At 42.7% G+C, this 27,022-nt stretch overlaps 1 protein-coding gene across 14 annotated transcripts in view; it reads right to left on the reverse strand.

Moving 5' to 3' along the window:
• CLIP1 (CAP-Gly domain containing linker protein 1) overlaps positions 1-27,022 on the reverse strand; it is a 127,440-nt gene that overhangs the window by 74,465 nt on the left and 25,953 nt on the right. For all 14 annotated transcript variants that reach the window (XR_009250544.1, XM_058691341.1, XM_058691340.1 and 11 more), the window contains 2 exons: positions 15,819-16,013; positions 10,701-11,272 (listed from right to left, as the gene is read on the reverse strand). Coding sequence is in view for 13 of the 14 variants with exons in the window: in XM_058691341.1 (XP_058547324.1) it covers positions 10,701-11,272; positions 15,819-15,903 (657 nt within the window). In the remaining variant the exon portion in view is untranslated. The remainder of the gene's footprint in view (positions 1-10,700; positions 11,273-15,818; positions 16,014-27,022) is intronic.

Consider the following 27,022-nt stretch of genomic DNA (forward strand, 5'->3'; position numbering starts at 1 on the left):
TTTGAAATGGATGACTACTGGTTCCTACGATGAGCGGTTTTTTTATTTTTTTCTCCCACCAAACCTCAAACTCTTGACTCCTACGACAGACCATATACTTTCCCTCTTCTTGTAAAAGATCATCAGTAGTTGCATTCAAATCCTTTTCTACTTAATCATTCCATAGTCAGATTTTTTAAAAGTATTTAAATATGATTTTATAGGGGTGCCTGGGTGGCTCAGTCAGTTGAACATCTGCCTCTTGATTTCAGCTCAGGTCATGATGCCAAGGTCATGGGATCAAGCCCCATGTCAGGCTCTGAGCTAACAGCACAGAGCCTACTTGGGATTCTCTCTCTCTCCTTCTGCCCCTTCCCCCTGCTCATGCCTTCTCTCTTGAAAATAAAAAACAAAACAAACACATGACTTTATGAAGTTAGTTTTACTTCTCAAGTGTTCCAGAGAATCCACAGTATTTTAGTATATGCGGTTACATTAGATATAAGACACAATTTTCAAATCTATGTTTTAGAGACAGATATCAAGATTTTTAGAGAAAACAAATTTTTAGTATAAATACAAAAAACTAGATTTCCATGACAGACACAAATAACTACCATTCACTCCCTTTACTTTCAGACAACGAGCATATAACTCCTGAACTGTGGTCAATCTAAGTGAAAATCAGAAGTCACTGCTAGAGGGGCACCTGGGTGGCTCAGTCGGTTAGGTGTCTCACTTCAGCTTAGTTTGTGATCTCGTGGTTCCTGAGTTCGAGCCCCATGTCAGGCTCTGTGCTGACAGCTCAGAGCCTGGAGCCTGCTTAAGATTCTGTCTCCCTCTCTCTCTGCCCCTCCCCTGCTCACACGCTCTTGCTCTCTTACTCTCTCTCTCTCTGAAAGATAAACATTGGAAAAAAAAAAAAAAAAGAACTCACTACTAGAGACAAAATTAACAAACTAGGACCTCAAAGAAAAACAAAGCCACTGTTTTCACGCTTCAGAAAATCTCAGATTTGTAAGTTCTTATTCACTCATACAATATATATTTGAGTGCTTAGGTCCTTGGGATACAAATATAAACAGAACACAGTGTTGGTCACTGATGGAGAGAGAAACTGAGACCACCAATTCCGGTGAAAAGTAGTACGTAGTCTTAAGAGGTTTCTACAAAATGCTGTGCGAACATACAAATACTCTTCTTGCAAACTCCGGTGCTCCTGTGACAAAGAAGAACACTGACGAATTCGGCCAGCTAATGAGCGAGTCCCCAAACAGGAAAGAGGAAACACTTAATGCTCTCTGAACTCTCCCATCTATTTATCACCAATCCCAAACGTGCCCCGTAATCTGTGTCCTGGTTTCCAAAGCTAGCAAATGTCCAATGAGTGGTAACGAGGGACTGTTTCACAGGAATATTATGATCAACGAAACTTCATGAGGTGGCCTCTTGTTTGCCATATTCTGAGTTAAGCAGTTTATTTATAAAAAGTTTATACGTAAATATGGCTAATTGGCATTTACCAAGTACAAATTTAGCCCTGACTTAAAACTTAATCAGCTGTGAAATGAAGGTGCCAGCACGGGTATTCTGTATTACCTCAACTAGAGAGCCAACCCCACTTGGGATGGTTTTTTGGAGCAAGCCTCCCACAGAGAAGGGTTAAACCTTCCTACCTCATTTTTACCCCGGCTCCTAACTGCACCTCTTGTGGTCATCCTTTACAATTCTACTCCCCCTCTTCGAGGGTACGTGACAGCTATACTAAAAACCCTCTGGTTCTTTAACAATATTTACGAGCACCTACTATGTGTCAGGCACTATCGTAAGTGCTGGGGATATGATCGTGAACGACATACAAAGTCTCTAGACTGTCACAGAGCCTAAATTTTGGTCAGGGGAAAATGGACAATCAACAAGTGTAGAGGGCTAGGAAACAAAACAAAATAGGGTGATGTGATAGTGCCCGTGAAGGATCTTTAGCCGGGGCAGCAGGAAAAGGATCCTCAAGGAGGTGACCTTTGAGCCAAGGCTCAAATGACTACTAGGCACTAACCATGTGAAGATCCAGAGGCAGAAGAAAGGGCAAATCCCAAGGTGCGAATGAGTCTGGGGGTTGGAAACAGCAAGGAGGCCAGCGTGGCTGAATGGAGTGGGGAAGGGAGACATGTTGAGGGAAAGGAGGTCAGAAGGGTGGGCAGGATCCAGAGCACGTGGGCCCTGCAGGGACGGAATTCAGATTTTATTTTAACGTAATGGGAAGCCCTGTTAGACAGCAGTGTGTCGGTCAGTGCCAAATCTACAGCACCAAGAAGAAGGTGTGGCACAGAGTGGACACTCAGCATATTTACTGAATGACGGAAGCTGTTAAATACAGCTATTACCGGTTCCCTGGGCTAAGTAAACGTCATTGTTTCTTCGCTCCATGTCATCATTTCAGTCTCTCCATCTGTAATGTATGATAGTGAGTAAACCCCCTTAGAAGAATAATACGACAAGCGCAGATGATGTGGAACAGGTATCCTCTCATAAACTCTGTAACTCCCCTGAAAACAAACAGGTAAAATAAAAAGACGGCATAATTATAAAGACGATGGTTAAAAGAAGAAAAAGCTGTTTGACTTGCATGTTAACCCTTAAAATTCATCTTCCCTTCTGTAAAGCCTATGAGAATACCAAGAAACAGAAAAAAAAAGGGGGTGGGGTGGGGAGAGGGTTAAACATCAGAGCATGGGCACAGAACTATTGACTTTTTCACACAGGCTTACAAGTAAGTACCAAAATCAGGACATTTTGAAGTAGGAGCAGGGATTCCTTTAACAAAAATTTAAGAAAATATATAGGCAAATGGATAATGAAATGTGATATATCCATAAAACGGAATGTATTTAGCCATGAAAAACAAAGAGCTACAACACGATGAACCTTCAAACATTATGTTATGGAAGAGGCCAGACACACAAAAAACTGTGTGTTATATAATGGCATTTATAGAAAGTGACCAGGAAAGGAATAAGACAGAAAGCAGATCAGTGATTGCCTGGGGCTGGAGTTGGGAGTGGAAAATGACTTGCCAACTGGTAAAAGAGAACTTTTTAGGGTGCTAGAAATATTCTAAAACTGGACTGCAGAGATTTTATAACTCTATACATTTATTAAATACCACTGAATTATACACTCACAATGGATGCATATACTATACCTCCATAGAGTGGTTTAAAAACAATAGAGAGGGGAGCCTGGGTGACTCAGTCGGTTGACCATCAGACTTTTTGATTTTGACTCAGGTCACGGTCTCACAGTTCGTGAGATTGAGCCCCGTGTCAGGCTCTGCCCTGAAAGCACCTGAGATTCTCTAGGTCTCTCTCTGCCCCTCCCCACTCACGCTTGCACTCTCTCTCAAAATAAATTTTAAAAAAAGAAAGAACAAGATTAAAAATAAATATACCAGCTATTTTTTATACCCACATAAAAGATAGGTTTAGCTTTAAAAAAAGATGATAAATGGGGTAATGGATGTATGTCATAGCAGCAAGAATAGGATTCCCTTAAGGGGCTGGCAAGGCAGAAAACTGAAATGCCACCTGGGTATCAGACAGCATCTCTTTATTTACTTTTAAAAATAAAAGACACATAAAAATGTATAAAGACGCTAGTATGCTCACCAACCAGATTAACTTGTAACTATTTCACTCCATCATTCATAGTATTTCTAGAATACTACCACAAGAAATGAGCCAACATGTAACAGCTAACCATACCGTGTATGTATATTAAACAAGTGTTCCCTGGAAAGGATTACCTGGGAACTAGGAAGAAGTCAAACAAACCCATTACCAATCCCTGAGAAGCTGCAATGAAGACTTCTACATTTTTCCTTCTCTAAAAACCCCTATTCAAAATATTCTTTGCCCAAACTCTCTAGTCTCAGGTTCAAGATATTTTGGTTAATTCTGCTTAACGATTTCATGAAAGCAATACTAAGAGTTAGAAGATGTGCTCTATTAACAGGCTTTCCAACATTAGACTCAGGCCTGGGCAGTAGTTGACCTTTCCTCTCTCCCAGTCCCACAGTAGGACAGAGGGATCTGTGTTCTCAACCAGAACTTTCGGAGCCCCAAGGGCCTACACTAAGTTTTCAAGGCTAGAGAGATACCAGCTTTGATCTCTGTAAGATATCTTATGTTTGCAAAAAGAACCTAATCTCACATTAATTAGCCAGGCTCAGGGACTAAGCCCTGGAGAAAACTCTCCCAACGCTGCAAAACCAAAACCAAAACCAAAACCACAGGTGTAGACAGACAGGGCACCACAAAGGGTTTTATGCAGGAATAGCATGACCAGGTCTACATTTTGCCCCGCTCTGTAACTGTGTGGAGAACAGAACCGGGGAGAGGCAGGTAGTGGCTGGACAGTGGTCTGGAAGTCCAGGTGAAAGTGATGCCAGCCCACTTCAGACAGTGCAGGACAACAGGGCTAGAGAGGGGAAGGGGGGGGATGAAACCCAAGACATGAAATCTAACAGGTGGATGGCTTTATGCACCCTCAAGCCCTGCAAGTAAAAGTGAGAAAAACACACTTATTCTACCCTCTCACAAGTAAAAGCAGGGAGGAGGAGGAAGGGCACCTGCACCCACCATGAACTGCTAGGATGTGATTCCACTGGCCCTGGCTCTGACAAAGAGGAGGCAGCTGCTGGAGCCAGCTTCTCACCAATACTGTGAGGCTCTCTGCAGGTCCCCGAGTAAAACCCATTATGCTGGAAAAGATCCCCATAGTCAGCCAGGGTCTCCAAAAAAGAGGTTTGTCGTTTTTTCTTAAGCATTTACTTATTAATTTTGAGGGAGAGAGTGAGCAGGAGAGGGGCAGAGAGTGAGGGAGAGGGAGAGGGGAAGAGGAGGAGAGGGAGGGGGGGAGAGAGAGAGAGGGAGGGGGAGAGAGAGGGAGGGGGAGAGAGAGGGAGGGGGAGAGAGAGGGAGGGAGGGAGGGAGGGAGGGAGGGAGGGAGGGAGAGAGAGAATCCCAAGCAGGCTCTGCGCTATCAAAGCAGAGTCCCATGTGGGGCACGAACTCACAAACCTGAGCCGAAACCAAGAATTAGATGCTTAACCAACTGAGCTACGCAGATGCCTCTCCAAAACGTTTTTAACATAATGTGAACATCTAGAGTCTGCTCAACTTTGCGGCATACAAAATAACAGATCTTTCTGTATTTCAAAATAACAAACTATCCAGCAATCAAGGTACAGAGAGGCCACAGTAAAGAACAACTTCCACGAGAACCTGCCCAGGTAGGTGATGAACAAATACCCAATATAAGCGCAATGTGACAACCAGACTCGCAGATTTGGGGGTTCTAAGTCACTGGTAAGAGGACTGAGGAAACCAGAAGAAATCAAATTATTAGAAAGGGCATTTAGTGGGGTCATATTTATGTAAACATAAAATGGTAATGGTGCTCTGGACTATAATTTGGCAATATATTATAATTTTAAATGTTTATATATTCCTTTACACAGAAACTTCATTTCTAGGGAAAACAATGGAAGCAATCTAATGCCTATGATTAAATTAGGTACAATAGCTTCCAAAGAGTGTGATACCAAAGAGAACTTTTTTTTTTTTTTAAGTTTATTTGTTTTGAGAGAGAGAGAGAGAGCACACAAGCAAGGGAAGGGCACAGAGAGAAAATGAATCCCAAGCAGGCTCCGCAACCATCCGCATGGAGCCAGATGTGGCGCTTGAACTCATGAACCACGAGATCATGACCTGAGCCGAAATCAAGAGTCAGGTACTTAACCTACTGAGGCCACCCAGGTACCCCTTCTTATTTTAAATAAGAATTGTATTTACTAGCATAGAAATGCCTCCAGTCAACAGAAGTATATTGTGAAGTGGTGTTTACACAATATGACCCTGCTATATGTGTGTTTTAAATTAATAAGTTACAGAGATCTCACAAACATAACACTGAACTAATCAAGAGAGACACACAAAGTATATACTAGATGAACTATAGTTATTTAAGGTTCAAGCACACACAAAATAAATCTTATGAATAAAGGTATTTTTTAATTCTCAGGAAGACTTTTTTCTTCTTTCACAGTATCCAAAAGACCTACAGATCTATACCGTAGGACTGTTAGTGTAAGAGCTCTGGGAGCAGCTTATAAGAACATTAAACTTGTCATTTTAAAAAATAAAGTGCTTAGAAGTCTCCTTCTCATATATGGTCATAGGCTAAGAATTTGGCACAGAACATACAGTCCCAGATATGGAGACAACCATGTTGAAACACAACAGCTGGAAGTCAGTCATGTTTCTCAAGAATCTGACATCACCTCCTTGAAATATCAAATATACCCAAAAACGCAGCAAGGCCATCTCAAAAATATTCAGGGCAATTAGTTACCCTAGAGATTCCCAGTCTGCAACGAGGCAGGTCTCTAAGAGTGCAGTGAGCCCCAGTATGAAGCCAAAGCAGCTCATCACACCGGATGGGCTAAAGCAATCTTCGGGGAGATCCATGCAATATTCACGAGGACAAATGGGAGCACAGAGACCAGAGAGAGACGGGAAGGACACACATGGGTTTGTTACAAGCAGCTCTGACGGACCCTCCTCGGGCTTCCAGATATTACCAAAATCAGCACAACTTACTCCATGGCTAACTGATCCTGCTGGCGACTATGAGTGTACGGTGCAGGGGAGAGGTGACAAGGGGGAGCTTCGGCAAGCCCTAACTGCCTTCCTAAGAAACACATGCCTGATACAGTCATAGCTCCAGAGCTCCTACTGGGATCTTACACAGGTCGTTTGGCTAAACACCACACCCACTGCAGAAATCCACTTTCTTGCTCTTCCTGCAATGGGCTGAAGAAGTGAAGTTACAGAGGGTGGGGGTATGAAGGCAAGCTCAATTGCCGGATTCTCTGTACCAGTTCAACATGGCAGAAGTCAAGAGGGCCCTGTGGGTGAGACTGGGAACATTCTAGAACAAGCCTCACATAACAGTGATCTGATGATCTTAGTTTTGTGGGATTTTGGTGACCAACTTTAATTAGGAAAATTCTGTATCAAATATTTCCGATTTTCATATCTAATTTCCTTAATACATTCATCTTGAAGCAAAAATGTTTCATATTTCTAAATCAAAGATTTCTATTAAACAAAGTGGCGTGTTACACAGAAACTGGGACATTCGCACACACATTTATCACAAACCTATACAACCTGAGGCAAGTCCTGCTTCTTCTCTGGGCTTCAGTATTATAAGCAAAGTGAAGCATTTGGTGATTTCAAAAGATCCCATCCAGGCTCTAAAATGCTGTGACTCTAAGGTACTCTTGTAATTTCTCCTAGAAATACTAACCAAAGGCAGTAAATAATTTTATTGCTTCCAATAATACACTCATAAGACTTAAAATTCTCATAGATTCAAGTTAAATTTTGTTCCAAGTATGCCAGTTCTGACCATGTCATTAAAATTTTCCTAGCAGTACACCATTCAAACCTCTACACTCCAACCTGTGTCTGCAGATTCACCTTCTTCCTTCCTATAAAAATGGAGGAAGTCTCCCTCTCTTAATCACAAGCCAGTTAATTCTTCCTGTGTATGAGCTTGGGGTGACATCTCCTTCCAGGAACTTCTGTCCACCACTTATCCCCTCTCTCTACTGTGTCTGTAACCTGTTCCTTGGGTCCAGATCATTTTAGTCAGAATATAAATACTCCAGATGTTGACATCTTTAAAAAAAGAAAATAAACAAAATCTTCCCGAGACCCAGCACTCCTCCAGCATCAGCCTGACCATCCGCCGGACCTCTGTACTCTCCTTCAACGTCCAACCTCTTCAAAGAAAGGTCACCTCCAACCCGTTCTTACCCACCTCGAGTCCATTCTGTACAAAGCAGTCGGAGTGATCTTCCCAAGCTACAAATCCAATACCACTCTCATTGTTCCTAACGAGAACACAGCCTGTCCTCATAGGCTCCATGTCACCTGTCCCTGCAGACCCCACATAGTTAACTAGCCTCACCTCCTACCACACACTGCACCTGGGGAAGGACACTGGTCTCTTCCTCAAACATGCCAACGCCTTCCCATCTCAGGGAGTCTGCCCCTCCCTCGGCCAGAAGGCTCCTTCTGCCCACCACCACTTCCTTTGGGCAGCCCAATTCCTATCCTTCAGGTCCACTTTAATCACAGCATCCTCGTGAGAGCCTTTTGCTGTGAGTTAAACCATGCTGATCATGTATTTCGGCTGTTTTAGCAGTCAAGCGGTTTACCACTGGACCAGGATTTCAATCAACTCACTTTGCTTGGTGGAAAGGGAGAGTTTCTTGTTTTGAAAGTGTGCCATGTGCTTTCTCCAATGGGAAGGAAAGAAGTTGTTGACAAAAAGCACTTAGTCTGGCATTGCATATAACCTGCAATCTAATCTCCAGAGCAGTCCTGTGCTAAGGTAACAGGTTTCTGATTTAACCAAAGCTTACTATGTGAGTATGTACCATAAGCCTTAAAAATGTTTATACCCTTTAAACTAGTAATTCCACCTCTATGAATTTACCCTGTGAAAGTAAGATATATACACACAGCAAAAAATTTTAAAGGCATTCATGGCAGCAGTTATCTACGGAGTAAAAAAAAAAAAAAAAAAAAGAAGAAAAAGAAAAAAAGTATCAAAAAACCTTTATTGCCACAAAAGAGCAGTTGTACCAAACCCAAAACTGGTACAGCAAGGGAACAGCAGCTAAACAAATGAGATATAGGTTGAGTTGCATGGCATGGAAAAGCTGTCTTAACATGCTCTAAGTTCTGACACATCTGCCTTTGAAATTCATGACTAACCGAAGAGGGAACACACTGACCTTGAAACAAAGGGATCCAGAAGGAACCCCTTGAAGGTAAGAGGTATTAGAAGGCCCCCACAGGTATGTGAGGTCTCCTGGATTCATGGTGCTACAGGCCTGGGGGGCAGAAGTCCTGGGTCCTAACTCTAAAATCTGCTGGGAACCCACTGTGTGACCTGTAGGTAGTCACTTCATTTCCCTGGGTGTAAGTTTCCTATCTGTAACACAACAAAACCACAAAGACCACTTCTAATTTTACAATTATACTGTTGGGCACCTGGGTGGCTCAATCGGTTAAGTGTCTGACTCTTGATTTCAGCTCAGGTCAAGATCTCACAGTTTGTGAGTTCGAGCCCTGCATTGGGCTCTGCGTGCATGGGATTCTTGAAACATTCCCTCTCTCTCTGCCCCTTTCCTGTGCACATGTGTGCTCTCTCTCTCAAAAATAAACATAAAAAAAAAGTATACTGTCAATCATCACCTCTCCACAACAGGCACCTGAGTAAAAAGACCAAAATTTAAATTGCACGTCTACCCCTCTTTGGGTTGGAAGCCCTTGAACTAGTGACCACCCTTCTCCGAGCCTCCTTCTCCTCAGTTCCACGGGCTCCTCCAGAGCACGGTGGAAACACCACCTGAGGCACACTGAGGGCTAACAGCTCTCCCCGTCTTCCCATTGCATCACTGGAAGCTGCCACGCCCGGCGACTTCTACAGCTGCTCAACAGACACGAGAAAAGGAAGAGCAAAGGGTTAGACACTGCTGACCAACTTCATGCCTTAACCGAACTAACTGAAGTGTTCACAGAGTGAAATAGGAAAGCTTTAAATTTTCATCAGTGAAAAAAAGAGTTACCATCTCGAGTGTTTCCTGTCTACCAGGCGCTGCTAAGAAATTTAAATGCGTTGGGGTGCCTGGGTGGCTCAGCTGGTTAAGTGTCCGACTTCGGCTCAGGTCATGATCTCGCAGTTTGTGGGTTCGAGCCCCACATCAGGCTCTGTGCTGACAGCTCAGAGCCTGGAGCCTGCTTTGGATTCTGTGTCTCCCTCTCTTTCTGCCCTTCCACTTTTCATGCTCGCTCTCTCTCTCTCTCTCTCTCTCAAAAATAAATAAAAATTTTTAAAAATTAAAAAAAAAAGTTTAAATGCGTTATCTAATTTAATCCTTCCAATGATGCTAGGAGGTTAGTTAGTACTATTATTATGTTCTTACGGATGAGGAAACTGGGAAGTTAACTTGCTGAGGTCACAAATGCGAAGCTGGTGTTTTTTAGCTTCTTGTTTAAAACAAAGAACACATCAACCACTGTCATAAATTCAGGGGTTCTAGAATTACATACAGCATAGACCTTACATGTTGTGTTTCTTGCCTATTAGTAAACAGAAACTACTGCACATTTCCTTCCTTTTCCTAGATCTGAACCTGGTAATTTCAGAGGCACAGGAATTCTGAAATGACATCCTGTTTTGTCTGAGTTTTTCAAGACACCTAAAAAAGCAGGATCTTATATACACCTACACACCATCCTTAAAGCAAAAATTAAGAACCAGGGGGAAAAAACTTTCCAAGTCCACTTCTGAGCTTGTTTTGTCAAGTAATAGTTGCAAATAATAAATTCAACATTCTTTTGGCTAACCTGGTAGATAAAACTTCAACTAACCATTGCAAACTTATGTTCATACTATACAGCCAGTTACTAATTTGCTGCATTTTTACACATAAACCCAACAATTAGAAAAGTTGACGAATTTCTCCATAAATGAGCGGTCCCTCTAAAACAGACGCCAAGCCTGTCTGTGTGCATTTCAACCATTCATCAGTAACTAGTCTCAGTTCAACACAATGACCTCAGGGAGGTCTATGGACTCACCAATACTCTGTCTCCAATTTTGAGCTCTCTTTCTCCTTTCTTGATTGAACCGGCCTCTGAGAGGTTGGAGATAGATTCACTGGCAGTTTTTGTAAGGTTGCTGATCTGAGACGTAGCTGAAGGTTCCTTTGCTGTTGGCTGGGACGATTTATGGGGGACATTTGAAGGGACTGCTGGGGACGAGGTCATCATGCCAGCCGTTGAGGTGGACAGAGGCGAAGTCGCTCTGGAAGCAGGAGTCGTCCGCAGGCCGTTAGCTTCATCTTCTGCCTGCACCTTCCTTGTCAACTTCGAAGGGCGGGTGAATATGCCCTTTAGAGGCTCACACTGGAAGTACCGAACTCCTGCCACTGAACCGTCATTTTTGCCTATGGGTTCATCTAAAACAATCCCGGCCCACTGGCCCGGTGCGAACTGGGTTTCTCCCAGAAACTGGATGAACCCAGGTTTATTCCCATTCACCCAAACTCTCTCCCCGACTCGAAAGTCATCCACAAATTCCTCTTGTGCCTCAGAGGATGGCGCACTTGATGCTTTTTCACTGGATGTTGTTCTTTCCACTGGAGCTACAACTGCAAACAGAAGAAAGGATCAGAGAAGATTCACTTTCATATTCGAGCAGACCACTCCTTTCTACCTTAAAGGAAAATAAACTGGAGAAAGCCCAAAGCAACAGGAGTCACAGCATTTCTAAGGTGTGCGGTCCTTTTTTTTTTTTTTAATAAGGAGGCAAAGAGTACTTAACCCATTAGAGCACCTGGCTGGCTGAGTGAAGCGTACGACTCTTGATCTCGGGGTTGTGAGGTCGAGCTCCACATTGGGTATAGAGATTACTTAAATCAATTAAACAACAACAAAAAAAGATAAAAGTACTTGACCCACCACTACCATTTTCAATGCTGTCGAAACTCAGTGAGCTGGTGGGATTAATCCTTACCGGCAATTATGACTGGAAAAAGTCCAAGGGCGGGGGGGGGGAGGGGAGTCCCTTTCCCATAGATCATAATACAGGTTTGATTTCATCTTTTCCTTTCCCCTCCTCCCTGCACATCAGGAGCAAACACCCATTCAGATCCCTGGAGACGGGCGCTATTCCCACGTGGGCGCAGTCAGGGAAGGCTGACAAGTCCAGAGATTCGCAGTCATGCCTGGAGAAGGAGGGGACTCGGAGCTGCAGCCCTGCCACCTCACTCCAAGACACCAGATAAACCCCATTCCTTTGCTGGCAGAGATGTGGAAATCACAAGGGAAAAAAAAGGTAGCACTTGGCCAAACTCGCTGCTAGCAAGATGACTTTATGTAATCTCTACCCTGTGGCAAAAACAGAAGTTAAATTTTGCCAGAAATGTGATATTTACACTGGAAATTCCAGCATTCATCCAGCAAGTGCTCATTAAATATTTGGTATGAACTGGCCAAGTCCACAATCTTAACCACTCTATCTTTTTTTTTTTTTTTTTTTTTTTTTTTGGTTATTTTGAGAGAGACAGAGACAGCAGGAGCAGGGAAGGGGCAGAGAGAGAGGAAGACAGAGAATCCCAAGAGGGCTCCACACTGTCAGCACGGAGCCCAACATGGGGCTGGAACTCATAAAGCCACGAGATCATGACCTGAGCAGAAACCAAGAGTCAGACGCTTAACTGAATGAGCCACCAGGTGCCCCTTAAGCACACTACCATTTACTAGGCATATTGCAGTCTTAGGATGTTACATGATCTCTGAGTTCAATTTCTTCATCTGTAAGAGGAAAGTAGTATCTAAAGAGTTTTCGGGGCACCTGAGTGGCTCAGTCGGTTAGGCATCCGACTTCGGCTCAGGTCATGATCTCACGATTTATGAGTTCAGGCCCTGCGTCGGGCTCTGTGCTGAGGGCACAGAGCCTGGAGCCTGCTTCAGATTCTGCCTCCTTCTCTCTCTGCCCTTCCCCACTTGTGCTCCGTCTCTCTGTCTCTCAAAAATAAATAAATGTAAAGAGTTTTACGGGTGCCTGCGTGGCTCAATTGATTAAGTGTCCAACTCTTGATTTCAACTCAGGCCATGATCTCACGGTTCATGGGATCCAACTCCATCCCAGGTTCTGTGACAGTGTGGAAACGGCTTGGGATTCTGTCTCTCTCTACCCCCTCTCCCGCTCACATGCACACGCTGGCTCTCTCTCAAAATAAATAAGCTTTAAAAAAGTAATAAAATAAGGGATACCTGGGTGGCTCAGTCGGTTAGGCGTCCACTTTTGGCTCAGGTCATGGTCTTGCAGTCGTGAGTCCAAGCCCCACATTGGGCTCTGCACTGACCTTGCAGAGCCTACTTGGGATTCTTTTTCTCTGTCCTTCCCCCCACCCAAAATAAATAAACTTCAAAAAAATAAAAATAAAGATTAAATGAAATAATGTATTTATTCATGCTCCTCTTTTCTTTGAGTTTCTACCACTCCAGCACCTAGTCACAGGCACTGTTCTTCACGAGGGGACAAAGCACGACAGCACAGCCCATGCCATTACAGAGCCCAGAGTAGAGACGTGGGGTCAGTCAAAAGACACACCAGGTGATTTCAGGTGATGGAAGTGCGGTGGAGGAGACGGTGGCTTTAGGCAGAGCAGTCAGGAAAGGCCTCCTGGAGGAAGTAACATCTGGCCTGAGGCCTGATCAACAGAAAGAGTGAACCATTCACAGATAAAAGAACAGAATTGTCTGGACGGCCTAAGGAGGAGGAACATCCCTTTACCCTACACCAGAGACTGTGGAGGTTTGATTTATGAAGGGTTTGTGTTGTTGTTGTTGTTTTTAGAAGACGGTAGACGCTCTCAGATCAAACAGATAATCATCTGCCAAAGACAGGCCAGCCCAGTTTTTTAGGATCTATTCCAGCTTTGTACATGAACAATTCTTCCTGACAGAGTGCTGAAAGCATGAATTTCTGAAAAACAATCCTCATAAAAGTGCTCAAACTGGTAATTATTTCCTTTTAAGCATATTAAATTTTTTTTTCAACGTTTTTAATTTTTTTTTTTATTTTTGGGACAGAGAGAGACAGAGCATGAACGGGGGAGGGGCAGAGAGAGAGGGAGACACAGAATCGGAAACAGGCTCCAGGCTCCGAGCCATCAGCCCAGAGCCTGACGCGGGGCTCGAACTCACGGACCGGACCGCGAGATCGTGACCTTGCTGAAGTAGGACGCTCAACCGACTGCGCCACCCAGGCGCCCCTAAGCATATTAAATTTTAATGTTTATAGGCTGCTTGACTCTTAAAAAAAAAAAAAAAAACAACTAGTGTGTGCTGAAGACTGTTGAGGTAACCAAGTGAATTTCTCCTGATCTCCTGCACCCAAGGAGTTTATATGCTAAAGGGTGTGCATAAAAAATGCTAAAAGTGAAAAAGACAATTCTAAAACAGGGGTGAGAGGGCACCTGGGTGGCTCAGTCAGTTAAACGTTTGACTTCAGCTCAGGCCATGATCTCATCGTTCATGAGTTTGAGCCCCGAGTCGGGCTCTGTGCTGACAGCTCAGAGCCTGGAGGCTGCTTCGGATTGTGTCTCCCTCTCAATCTGCCCCTCCCCCACTCATGCTCTGTCTCGGTCTCAAAAATAAATAAACATTAAAAGAATTTTTTTTTTTGTCTAAAACAAGGGTGAGTATAACTGTGGAAGGGCTCAAGGAAGGGGCAGCATTTGAAGGGGTTCTAAAGAGAGAAAGGATTTTGAGGGGAAGGAGAATAAGAGATGCCAAAGCAAAGCTTGCCTCTCATCTAAGATGTTTTATGGCTTCTCTGATAAAAACACAGGAAAACATGGGTTTATCCTCATTACACAAAATGTAAATAATTTGGGACCTTTATTCAGTCAACAAATATTTAATGAGCTCCTGTTATGAGCTAGGCAATGTTCCACGTATGTGGGTGGATTTGGGTAGTGGGGAAAAAAAAACCACCACAAAGATCCCTGCCCTCATGAAAGATCAACGAGGTTTTATGGAAAAACTTAAAGAAACAAGGTTGGACTAATATTTTACGGTGGACATCTGTCTGGGATGGCTGATAACCTATCGAATAGTGTATAAATCACATTAAAAGACCATAAAAGCAACAAGCATCAGATACCCTCTCCTGTCTCTTTTATTAAAGACCTTAGGTGGCCATTATGGGATATAAATTGAAATGGTGGAGGAGGAGATGGAGAACAGAGGAGGAAGAGGCTGAAGATGGTCAAGGGCATGGGTTCATCTATGAAATGGGGATGATTTCCCGCATAAGCCAGATTTGGGCCACTGTACCGCCTGCTCCCTTGAAACCAATGGCCAACTTCAGATCGGTTAGTGTCATCAAATCTCTTAAACCAGACTCGTCTTTGTTTTCTCCACACATCCCTAAATCCCAAGGAGAACTCATCTGAGTTCAAAATGACACAGGGAGAAAAACAAAGTAGTGTATCTTAACACCGTTAAGGATTAAATACTAAAGTCTTGACAACTATTTTGGCACCATGCACTAAACAAATTAAGTTTATTTTCTTTTTAATTTATTCATTTTGAGCAAGAGAGAGAGCAAACAGGGGAGGGGCAGAGAGAGAGGGAGAGAGAGAATCCCAAGCAGACTCCGTGCTGCCAGCACAGAGCCTGATGTGGCTCGAACTCACAAACCACAAGATCATGACCTGAGCCAAAACCAACAGTCACTTAACCAACTGAGCCACCCAGGTACCCCTAAATAAACTAAGTTAAAAAAAAAAAAAAAAAAAGACAACCTACAAGAAAATTAAACTCTTTATTAAGATTTTTAGATATATAGGCACTTGGGTGGTTCAGTTAAGCATCCGACTTTGGCTCAGGTCATGATCTCACGGTTTATGAGTTTGAGCCCCTCGTCGGGTTCTGCCTGGAGCCTGTTTCAGATTCTGTGTCTCCCTCTTTCTCTGCTCCTTCCCCACTCACACTCTGTCTCTCTCTCAAAAATAAACATTAAAAAAAAATTTTTTTTAAGATTTTTAGATATAAAATCCCAGGTCTTTTAATTAAACCTTTTTCAAATATTTTCAAGAATATGAAGTTTTATAAGGCTGTCTTTTGAAAGTTTTCAAATAGGATTCTAATTGATTTCTACTAAGGGAAAACAGAAAGCCTTACCAGCAGCAAGTGTCTTCAAGGCTGTGCTTCCAGGTTTAAGGATCTTGGTAGGGGCCTTAAGCCCACTTGGTTTTAGCATACTCATTGTCCTTAGGATGTCAAAGCTATTTTTCCTTTGCCTGTTGCCACTATCTTGCCCCAACCATTGATATAACTATGGGTGTTTCTATGGTGAAGTCAGTCTCTGGGTTAAACCTGCAAAAAGAAAAATATAAACAGAATTTAGAATCTATAGGAGGAAGAAAGTAGAAATAACATCTATCATTTTTTTAAATGTTTATTTATTTTTGAGAGAGACAGAGACAGAATGCAAGCGGGTTAGGGGCAGAGAGAGGGAGACACAGAATCCGAAGCAAGCTCCAGGCTCCAAGCTGTCAGCACAGAACCAGATGTAGGGCTCAAACTCACTAACTGTGAGATCATGACCTGAGCCGAAGTCAGACGCTCAACCGACTGAGCCACCCAGGCACCCCAAAATAACATCTATTATTAAAGCAGTTTCGCAAGCTAAACTTTTCTTTATACATGATGACACACTATCTCCACACGTAACCTAGAAAACTCTAGATAAAGACATGAAGATGCGGCTGAAATGGATTTAGAAGCAGTTTACCACCCTACAAACAAGTAGTCGAGCCTAGCAATGCATTCATTTTTCTTTACCTAACATTACCAGCTCAGTACAGTGCCTAAAATCCACACATCCACATAACAGGATTCAGAAAAATGTGAAAAAGGAAAAGAAGGGGGCTTTCAAATTTTTATTGCATTCATTTGTATATTGCTTAAGTTTTATGACCACAAGCTGGTATTAATGTACCTTTTTAAGTTCACAGAATTATGCAATGCTCAATACAAAACCATATACATGTCAAACTAGAGGGAGGTTCAAACTCTGTAAGAAAAAGCTGTATCTGGGAAGTGAAAGAAAATTGTTTTTGTCCTATCTACAGAGAAACACAATACACTTTTTATTTACTCAAGACCAGGTATGAAACTGCAACTTCGGGCCCAGGCAAAATAGGATCTTGTCTTATTCTAAGAGAGGAGAAAAACTTAGGAATTTAGGAATATGAGAAAAGATTTCTAGACATAACACCTAAAAACAGAATATGAGAAAAATGTTACTGACTCTCTTGTCAAATGATTTTGCACTTTTCTCTGCTAGTAGAGCTGGGATGAGGAAGCACAGATGGATGTCACTCTGCCATTCTTTTTGTTTTGTTTTAATGTTTACTTATTTGAGAGACAGAGAGCAACTGGGGGAGGGGCGGAGAGAGAGGGAGACACAGAATCTGAGGCAGGCTCCGGTCTCTGAGCTGTCAGCACAGTGCCTGATATGGGGCTCAAACTCGTGAACTCTGAGATCATAACCTGAGAAGAAGTAGGCCACTCAACTGACTAAGCTACCCAGGCGCCCCTGCCAGTCTGTCTCTCTTACAAGCAATGACGAGCAGCAGTAAAAAATCTGGCCGGGGATGTCAGAAGAGCCTGCTATGGCCCCTAGAGTGGACTGAACAGTGCCCACCCCTCCCCCACCCAGATATATCCATCTAGAACCTGTGAATGTGACCTTATTTGGAACAAGAGTCTTTGCAGATGTAATTCAGTTAAGGATCTTGAGATCATCCTGGGGATTACCTGGCTGGGCCCTAAACCCATTGACAAGTGTCCTTATTAGAGCAAGAGAGCACACCAAGAAGGCTACAAGAAGATGGAGGCAGAGATTGCACTGATGTGTCCAAAGCCAAGGAGAGCCGACAGCCACCAAAATCTCAGGGATGGGCACTGAAAGGAATGCTCCCTCAGAGCCTCCAGAAGGACCCAACACTATTGGCACATTCATTTCTGACTTCTGGCCTCCAGAACTGTGAGAGAACACATTTCTGTTGTTTTAAGCCACCCAGTTTGTGGTAATTTGTTACGGCAGCCCTAGGAAACGAATACAGCCATGTCAGCTTTCCTGTTCAAAGACAATCAGACTGGACAGAAATCAAACCAAGACAGTTGCCTCATCAGGCTCCATCTGCAGATTCCCCATGAATCTTGAAAGGGTCCAAAATGGTACAAGGTGTTTTTAATAATGTGAAAGGTAAATTGTGTGGCTTGAAGATTCTGATTAACAAAGAACCACTGTTTACTGGAAGACAGTGATTGCCAATCTTGACTATTAATATAAAATTCCAGGACTCCTTTCTATAACCACCATCATCATCATCCCTGCCATCATGGTGGCAATGGGTGTGGGAGTCCATGTGCCAGGGTGGGGAGCTGATTCAGAGTCGGGTTTGAAGCCACCTGCTTTACTGTCAGACCCTCACCATACACAGCCAGTAAGTTTCAAGCAGATTTACTTGTTCTTGCTACTGCCTTAGGTGGAAGGGAATGGCTGAGTCCCCTCTAAGCTGAAAAAGACTACTGACGTGTACAGAGAATCTGAAGAAGGTGGGGACAGGCTAAGGTCAGAAACTGCCTGGTCCAACATTATAAGGTGAAAGGGTCAGGTAGGCAAGAACAGAACAGACAGAGTACAATGGTCCTGGGGAAGTTATTACGATGGTAAGAAGAGAGCATGACGTGCTCCTTAAAATACTCCACTCAGGCAGAACAGTGAGTTCTTGGGCTCTGGTCAAGCGCTCCTCCCTCAAGAGAGATTGTGAAAAACACCATAATCAGCAACTAGGAAGCCTCGGCCAATTTCAAACTTTGCAGCTCAACACCCTGAGCTCACAAAAATCTGAGCATCTACAAGCCACAGTCAAAAGAACAGAGCATGTGGTTATTAGGAACCTACGTTTAGCTAGCTATAAACCCGAAGTCTAGACTTTGTGGCCTGACTGAATGCCTCTGCCTCTTGGTCCATACGAGTCATTTGAATCCCGAAGCAGGGAACTGTGACCAAGATATAACAAAGGAGAAAAGTCTAGTCTGTCTCGATAAAAGAATTAGTAACACCACCACCAATGCTGGGTTTTTTAATCTCCCAATTCAAGTTTCTTCTTCACGTATTATTAATGAATGGCAGGTCAGGCTTACTTCAAAAAAAATCAATTCACTGAGAAACAAAAGATCAAAGTCTTGGTCATGGTACCTACAAATCGTAATGACCAAGAAGCAACATCTCCATATAATGTTTCAAGGTCAGTGAATGTCACCTTAAAACTAATCACTTCCAAAATACATGCAAAAGAGAAAAAAAAAAAAAAAGACATTCTTGACTCTCTAATATGCTGAGGGTAGTTGAATTTCTGATGTTCGTGCTTACCGAATCTCAAGAGTTTTGGACCTAAAATAAGACAAACCACCCTTCTCCTCTGTACAAACCCTCCCAAAATGTACAAACCATAATACACACAGTATTATAATCTAGAAATAGTTTGTATGCATATTATTATCCTACTTGAGGCTTACAATTCTATGGATCAACAATTACTGTCCTTTCGTAACAAATGAATCAACACCTCAGATTAACAGATGTATTTCCTCACTTGTTAATGACCGGCCACCTGAGGTCATTTGGCTGAGCAGCAGAGATATGAACAGTAAGTAGGCCTGATTCCAGAGTCCCAAGTTCTTTCCACCGAACCTAACGTTCAAAGTTAGGAAGGACCGCACACCACAATTAAAAACATTAGGACTCAGTCTTACTGAGATGACGGACACGTGTAGAGGAGCAAGAGTGCCAAAAGCACAAAGATAACACGGAGTTACTTGCATCTCAAAATAACCTGGAAGGTAGGTGACCGGTTATCAATGGTTGTCCATTCATGGACAAAGAGAATGAAGGTCTGAGCAGTTAAGTGGCTTTCTCAAGGTCACTCAAAGAAGTGGTGGTGGCACTTTTGAGACCCTGTGCTTTGCCTAATAGATCAGCTCTGAAGGCAATCTTCCTCCAAGATAGTAATCCATTCATTCAACAAACGTTTCCTGAGAAACTACTATGAAAAAGGCACTCTTCCATTTTCTCATGGGCCCATGCAAAAAGCAGGGAGACCTCTGGGAGGCTCAGAATGAAAGCTGAACACAAAAAATATTTGTCTTTGAGCAAGAAATGGGAGCTTACTGGGGAAATATAGCAGGAACGCCAAGCAGTAGAGTGAACATGAGATTTGCGGTCACAAACTTAAAGCGAAACCAGCTTCCCTTTTCCTCTACTAACATTTTCTTCCACTAACGAGCTTCTGCTCAGGCACAGGTACCAGGAAGGTGGGGAGCTAAGTTCACTCATAATCAAAATTTTGCCAGTTAAATTAAAATGGAAGGGAAAAACAAGGAGCGATTAAAAAGGGACAGGGAGGGATGCCGGGATGCAACTCCTGATCGCAGGGTTGTGAGTTCAAGCCATATGTTGGGTGTAGAGATTAGTTTTTTTTTTTTTTCAACGTTTTTGTTTTTTTTTTTTTGTTTTTTTTTTTTTATTTTTTTGGGACAGAGAGAGACAGAGCATGAACGGGGGAGGGGCAGAGAGAGAGGGAGACACAGAATCGGAAACAGGCTCCAGGCTCCGAGCCATCAGAGCCCCAGAGCCTGACGCGGGGCTCGAACTCACGGACCGTGAGATCGTGACCTGGCTGAAGTCGGATGCTTAACCGACTGCGCCATCCAGGCGCCCCGAGATTAGTTTTAACAAATAAAATCTTTAGGGGCATGTGGGTGGCTCAGTCAGTTAAGCTTCTGACTTCAGCTCAGGTCATGATCTCATTCATGGTTCATGGGTTCGAGCCCCGTGTCGGGCTCTGTGCTGACAGCTCGGAGCCTGGAGCCTGCTTCACGTTGTGTGTCTCCCCTCTCTCTGTGCCCGTCCCCCGCTCGTCCTCTGTCTCTGTCAAAAGCGAATAAACGTTTAAAAAAAACGAAAATATTCTTTAATTTAAAATAAATAAATCTTAAAAAAAAAATGAGACAGGGAATCTGAGATGGGTGAAGGAAAGTGAAGATAGGGTAGTTCTGACAGTGAAAAGTAGTGAGGGATGAGACACCTCAACAGGATGGAGGGTGGTAATCACGAGGGTACCAGGTGCCTCAACGACACCCTGTTAAACTACAGATTCTGACTCAGCAGGTCTGGGATGGGGCCTCGGGTTCTGCTAACACTCCCAAGGGATACTAATGCTCCCTCCCCTTTGAGTCGAGAGATAAGAGGTGATGGTGAGAGTGAGAAGCTTCAAGGTTTTGACCAGGGAGATGGAACACAGCGGCCTGAGTGTGGCAGCGATTTTACAAAGGACCGGGGAGTCCGCAGATAAAGGGAGTGGAGAAGTTAAAAGGAATCAGAGAGAGAGAGACACTGAGCTCAGGGCATGTCGGCTGCAGGGGTACACCAGGTGGTAGAAGAGCTGGGGCTTCTGAAGGCCTGAGAAGCAGTTTAGGCCAACAATCACACCAGCCTGGCCCTGAGTTACCTCCCTGAGGGCTACAGGGGAGGTGGGAGGCAGTCTTCAGAGGCAGGTGTCAGATAAGGCAAGGAGGGAAGGAGACTGTTCCCAGAAGAGGATGGGGACATAGAAGACGGATCATTACAACCTGAGTTACAGAAGGTGAGTTCGAGTTTGGGAAGAAAAGAAGGAGTGAAGAATTGGGCTAAATGAGGTGAACCCAGAAGCACAGGAAGGGATAGCATGAAATCATCCATCCTCCACTTTAATGAAGAGGTAGTATGCTCTTGTGCACTCTCTCTCTCAAAATAAGCAAACTAAAATTTTAAAAAATTTAAAAGAAATCCAACCCTTAAATACATGCCTTTTTAATACTCTGCAGCAACATGGCAAGTAGACAGGAAGCACCTCAGCTGTGCCCCACTGCGTCTCAAAGAAGAACTTGTACAACAGAGAAACGCGCTCAATTAGCCACTTCTTTAGGGAACATCTATTGTACCTGAAAAAAATGACTGGTAAACTATGGCTACTGAGGCTTGGGTAATCTGGCAGACATTCTCTTGAAAATGAACTATGTGACCCTGTCCCTTCAAGGAAGGGTTATCTTTGTTAACAAAGATAAATTTTACAGACTTCAAGCTGTATAAGAAGCTTGAAGTCATACTTCAAGACAGTATGGTACTGGCACAAAAACAGACAATCAACGGAACAGATCAATGGAACAGAATAGAGAACCCAAAAATGGACCTACAAGGGTATGGCCAAGTAATCTTTGACAAAGCAGGACATCTTGCCATTTGCAACTACGTGGATGGAACTAGAGGATATTACACTAAACGAAATTAGAGAGACAAATATCATGACTTCACTCATATGAGTACTTTGAGGTAAAAAACAAATGAACATAAGGGAAGGGAAGCAAAAATAATACAAAAACAGGGAGGGGGACAAAACATAAGAGACTCTTAAATATGGAGAACAAACAGGATTACTGGAGGGGTTGTGGAGGGTGGGATCGGCTAAATGGGTAGGGGCATTAAGGAATCTACTTCTGAAATCATTGTTGGACTATATGCTAACTAACTTGGATGTAAAATTACAAAAATAAATTAAATAAAATATAAGCACAGATTTAAAAAAAACAAAGATAAATTCTAGGTATTCAAGAGAAACTTCAAATTTTGGAAAACATATCCTCCACTGTGAGCTTGACAGTTTCCCAATACTGAAGAATTCTCTGATGAAATCAACAGGATTAACAAATGTAATTTTTTGATATTATAATGAAATGTGCCAGAATATGGAAATGTGCCGTAACTCAGTGAATCAATCTTTTTCAACGGACAATGCATAATGTTACAAAATCACTCATGGGTAAAATATTCATTCAAAGCACAAATTAAACCAATGGATTGTTATGTAACAATAGAAGTTCATTCATACGGTTTCAGATTCCACTTTTAATAAACTACAACCTATCAAATGTTGGTAGAAGAAAATCCATAACTATCTGAAAATGCTCTTAAAAATACTCCTTTCCCTTCCTCTTCATCCGTTGAGGCCAATTTCCTTCATGTGCCTCAACCGAAACGATTCACTACAGATCGAATGAGGAAGCAGCTGTCTCCTATTAAGCCGTCTTCTATTAAAGACAGATTTGCAAAAATGTAAAAACAATGCCATCTTCAAGTTTTTATTTGAGAGAAAGTTGTTCATTAAAAATTTATGTAATGTGTAATGGATTCTGAATTTCTGATGAAGTAATATTTCCAGCTTTAATTTCTAAATGGTATAAACATCAATAGATAAAACCTAAATAAAGAAAAGCTCTCTGGACACCTCAATAATTTTTAAGAATGTAAAAGGGTCCTAAGGAAAAAAGTGTTGAGAACTGCCGTTCTATCCATTTGTGCTTTGTATTTAGAATTGCAAAGGTTGAAAACCCCCATTCCCTAATGGCTTCCAGAAGCATGTGCTTCTGGCTCAGATAGTCACAGATGCGGACGCCAAGTGAGCAAGTACAGTATTTACTACTGTATCACCACTGGCACAGCGCTGTGCTGGCGGGTGAGTGACAGAACTGAACTTAAAATTTGTGGGAAGACTTTACGTACATAATGCAAAAAGAACACAATTATCCATTAATATTGGGGTATTTATATATGTAAACCAGGCACTTCTCTAAGCTGGTTATCAGATGGAATGGTACTCCAGATTAGTTCTCAAGATGTGCAGCAGCAGCAGCATCACCTAGAAACTTATCAGGGCCCTCCCCCACCCCGGACTTACTGAAACAAACTCTGGGTGGGGGACCAGCTACTTGTATTTTTAGCCCTTCTGGTGATTCCGATGCTTACATTCAAGAACCACTCACTGCTGAACAATCGATAAAAGTCACGTGAGGTTCATTTTCTCAATCACATGCACATGAACCATCCACGTGTCCGATTCCCCAAATCCACTACGGAAGCCTCAGCGTTTCACTCCTCTGTGCTTTCGTTTCAGGTGGTTCACTCAGCCTTGAATGCCCTTTCCAAGTCTAGTTACCTCCATCTGCTGAAACCTTACACAAGGGCAGATTCAGGCACTCATCTGCCCCACAAACCCTTCTCCAATGCTCACCAATGAAAATGTGTAACTTCCTGTAGTACTGAATCTGTACCTCTTCCTAACACCTGGCACACTAAGTTGTGTGTGTCGTCTATGCGCTCCACCAGACTGTCTTTTAGTCATTGTTATATTCCCCACAGTACTTTATAAACAACGCTCACTAAAGAAAATGAATGAGGCGGGCGCCTGGGTGGCTCAGTCGGTTGAGCATCCAACTTTGGCTCAGGTCATGATCTCGCAGTCCGTGAGTTCGAGCCCCGCATCAGGCTCTGTGCTGACAGCTCAGAGCCTGGAGCCTGCTTCAGATTCGGTGTCTCCTCTCTCTGCCCCTCCCCCACTTGTGCTCTGTCTCCCTCTGTCTCTCAAAAATAAATAAATGTAAAAAAAAAAAATTTTTTTTTAAAAAGAAAATGAAATGAGGGGTGCCTGGGTGGCTCAGTCGGTTGAGCGCCTGACTTTGGCTCAGGTCGTGATCTCACAGCTCTGTGGGTTCGAGCCCCACATCGGGTTCTGTGCTGACGGCTCAGAGCCTGAAGCCTGCTTCGGATTCTGTGTCTCCCTCTCTCTGCCCCTGACCCACTTGCATTCTGTCTCTGTCTCTCTCAAAAATAAACATTAAAAAAAATTTTTAAAAAGAAAATGAATGAGGAAAGTAGTCTTAATTGTTTCAATAATTCTACACGCACGCCAGTCAGAGCGTATCAGTATTTTAAAAGATTATACTTGGTGCTTGCTACAGGTGACAGAAAAATACATGGCGGAGACCTAAACTCAAGGAGTTTATAATGTAGTTGGGAAGAAAAGACCCACATATACGAAAAATAACTAAGATTACAATGTAACTTACAAGAAATACCAAGCCATGCAATGATCCTGGAAGTGTTTTTAGAAGATGGAAGGATGGAGTGGATTAAGGCAGAAAGAAAACGCTTCATGGCAAGGAAGGATTTCAGCAAGGGCTCAAAGGAAAGTAACAGCCTTGTACAGGTGTCAGCAGTCAGGATATTAAGAAGTCCCCAAGAAAAGACTTCAGAGGAGGAGAGGAAGGAGGAGGAAAGGTATAAAGCACGTGAGTAAAACACTGAGCAGCTTGGTTTGGCTAACATCAGAAGATTCTTGCAATAAATCAAGTTAGACAAGAGTTTTAGAATTCAATCAAAAAAATTTACTATGATCAGCTTTTACTTCAAGATTCTAGTGGTAGGAAATGAAAGATGTCTGGAGTTTCCTCCTAAACCCTAAATTTATTTCAGTTGTTCATTTCAGTGATCTTAACCTGGCTACCATTGTCAAGCAAAGATTTAAACCAAGGGTTGGCAGGCTTTTTCTAGTGGCATGCCAAGTCTTCACTCACTCAAACCGTGGGTACAAGTAACAGATGGGGGCTGCCGGGGGCAGGTCTTAAATTTCAGGAAGAGGAGCCGTGAGCATCTGAAGTCAGTGATCAAAATGGAAATACAGAGGAAGGTTCTCATCTCAAATCCTTCACATACATAACACCTTAGCAAGGATAAATTTGCAGGGGCTATAAAAATTAGATACCACTGAACATACATGACAACTCTGGCCTCTCCACTACTCTGCACATATGGTAGAGCAGACCAGAAACCCCACGAACTACTTTGCCTTGATAATGTGAACACGAATAAAGGAAAACCTCACTAACATGGAGTCAGGAGGCCAGGAGGGGGAGTTCTCAAGCAGTATCAGTCACGAATTGTCAATGACCAATCCCAACACAATTGTCAACAGGAAAGAATCCTCAATAACAGGCCCCAACAGCGTAAGATGTATACAGCATCTCCTCCAAGAAATTGACTACCTCACTCAGCCAATGAGGAACAGTTATGACCCTGAACTCTTGCCTTTCTCCAATGGACTCTTCTCAAAAACTTACCCTTCCCAACTTCCACCTTCTCCATAGAATAACGTGCTTACTTTGTTGGACTGGCCTATGGTTTTTGCTACCGCCTGCTTATCTTGAATTGCAATTCTCTGCTATTCCAGAATCAACTCATTTTTGCTGGTAAAATAACTGTTTTAAGATTTTCAGAGTGTCTTACCATCAACTGTTCATGTTGGTCTGTAAGGCACACTGAAAGCTAAATGTTCTAGATCTGCACTACCCAGGATGGTAGTCACTAGCCACATGTGCTGTTTAAAGTTTAAATTCTTACAAAATGAAATAAAAATTCAGCTCCTCAGTCGCATCAGCCACATTTCAAGTGCTCAATAACCACAGTGCAACATATACAACAATTTCTACCATGCCAGAAAGTTCTATTGAACAGCACTGTTCTAGAACCTCCTCCATCCAGGAAGGATCTCCATGTCAAATGTAATCATTTGAGTAAATTTTAAGGTTATCTCAATAATACTGCTTTGGTCAAAAGTATCCTTGACTCCTCTTTTAGAATTAACTTCAGAGACAGTTTGTTAAGTTGTACTTTATTGGTGACCCAAAGTGGTAATGACCACTCAATCTCTCAAAGCTCTTCATTGGACTTGACTCTAAAACACTACTGGCTGTTTCCAAAATTTGAATTAAAAAAAAAAAAAAAAACTTTAAAATATGATGTGCAAAAAAAATAATAAAATAAGATGTGCAACTACTTAACATAGCAAAAATGTATCCAAGGCACACAGACAATTCCAAGAGTTCCCAGAATTATTAATGGCTCTATCACTGTAATAAATGAACAACACTTCCCTAGATGACAAAACCTAAGTTCTGGTGTACTTTTTTCATTTATTTATTTATTTATTTATTTATTTAAGTAATCTCTACACTCAACATGGGGCTCAAACTCATGACCCTGAGATCAAGAGCCACACTCTCAACTGACTGAACCAGACAGGAGCCCCTTTTTTCATTTTTTAAAATATTTATTTACTTACAGAGAGAGAGGGAGAGGGAGAACCCCAGGCAGGCTCCACACTGTCGGTATAGGGCCCAACACAGGGCTCAATCCCACAAACCGTGAGATCATGACCTGAGCCAAAAACAAGAGTTGGATGCTCACCCAGAAATGGACCCACAAACATATGGCCAACTAATCTTTGACAAAGCAGGAAAGAATATCCAATGGAATAAAGACAGTCTCTTCAGCAAATGGTGTTGGGAAAACTGGACAGCGACATGGAGAAAAATGAACCTGGACCACTTTCTTACACCTTACACAAAAATAAACTCAAAATGGATGAAAGACCTAAACATAA

This window comes from Neofelis nebulosa, chromosome 11 (genome assembly GCF_028018385.1).
Source record: "Neofelis nebulosa isolate mNeoNeb1 chromosome 11, mNeoNeb1.pri, whole genome shotgun sequence".
Classification (NCBI taxonomy): Eukaryota; Metazoa; Chordata; class Mammalia; order Carnivora; family Felidae; genus Neofelis; species Neofelis nebulosa.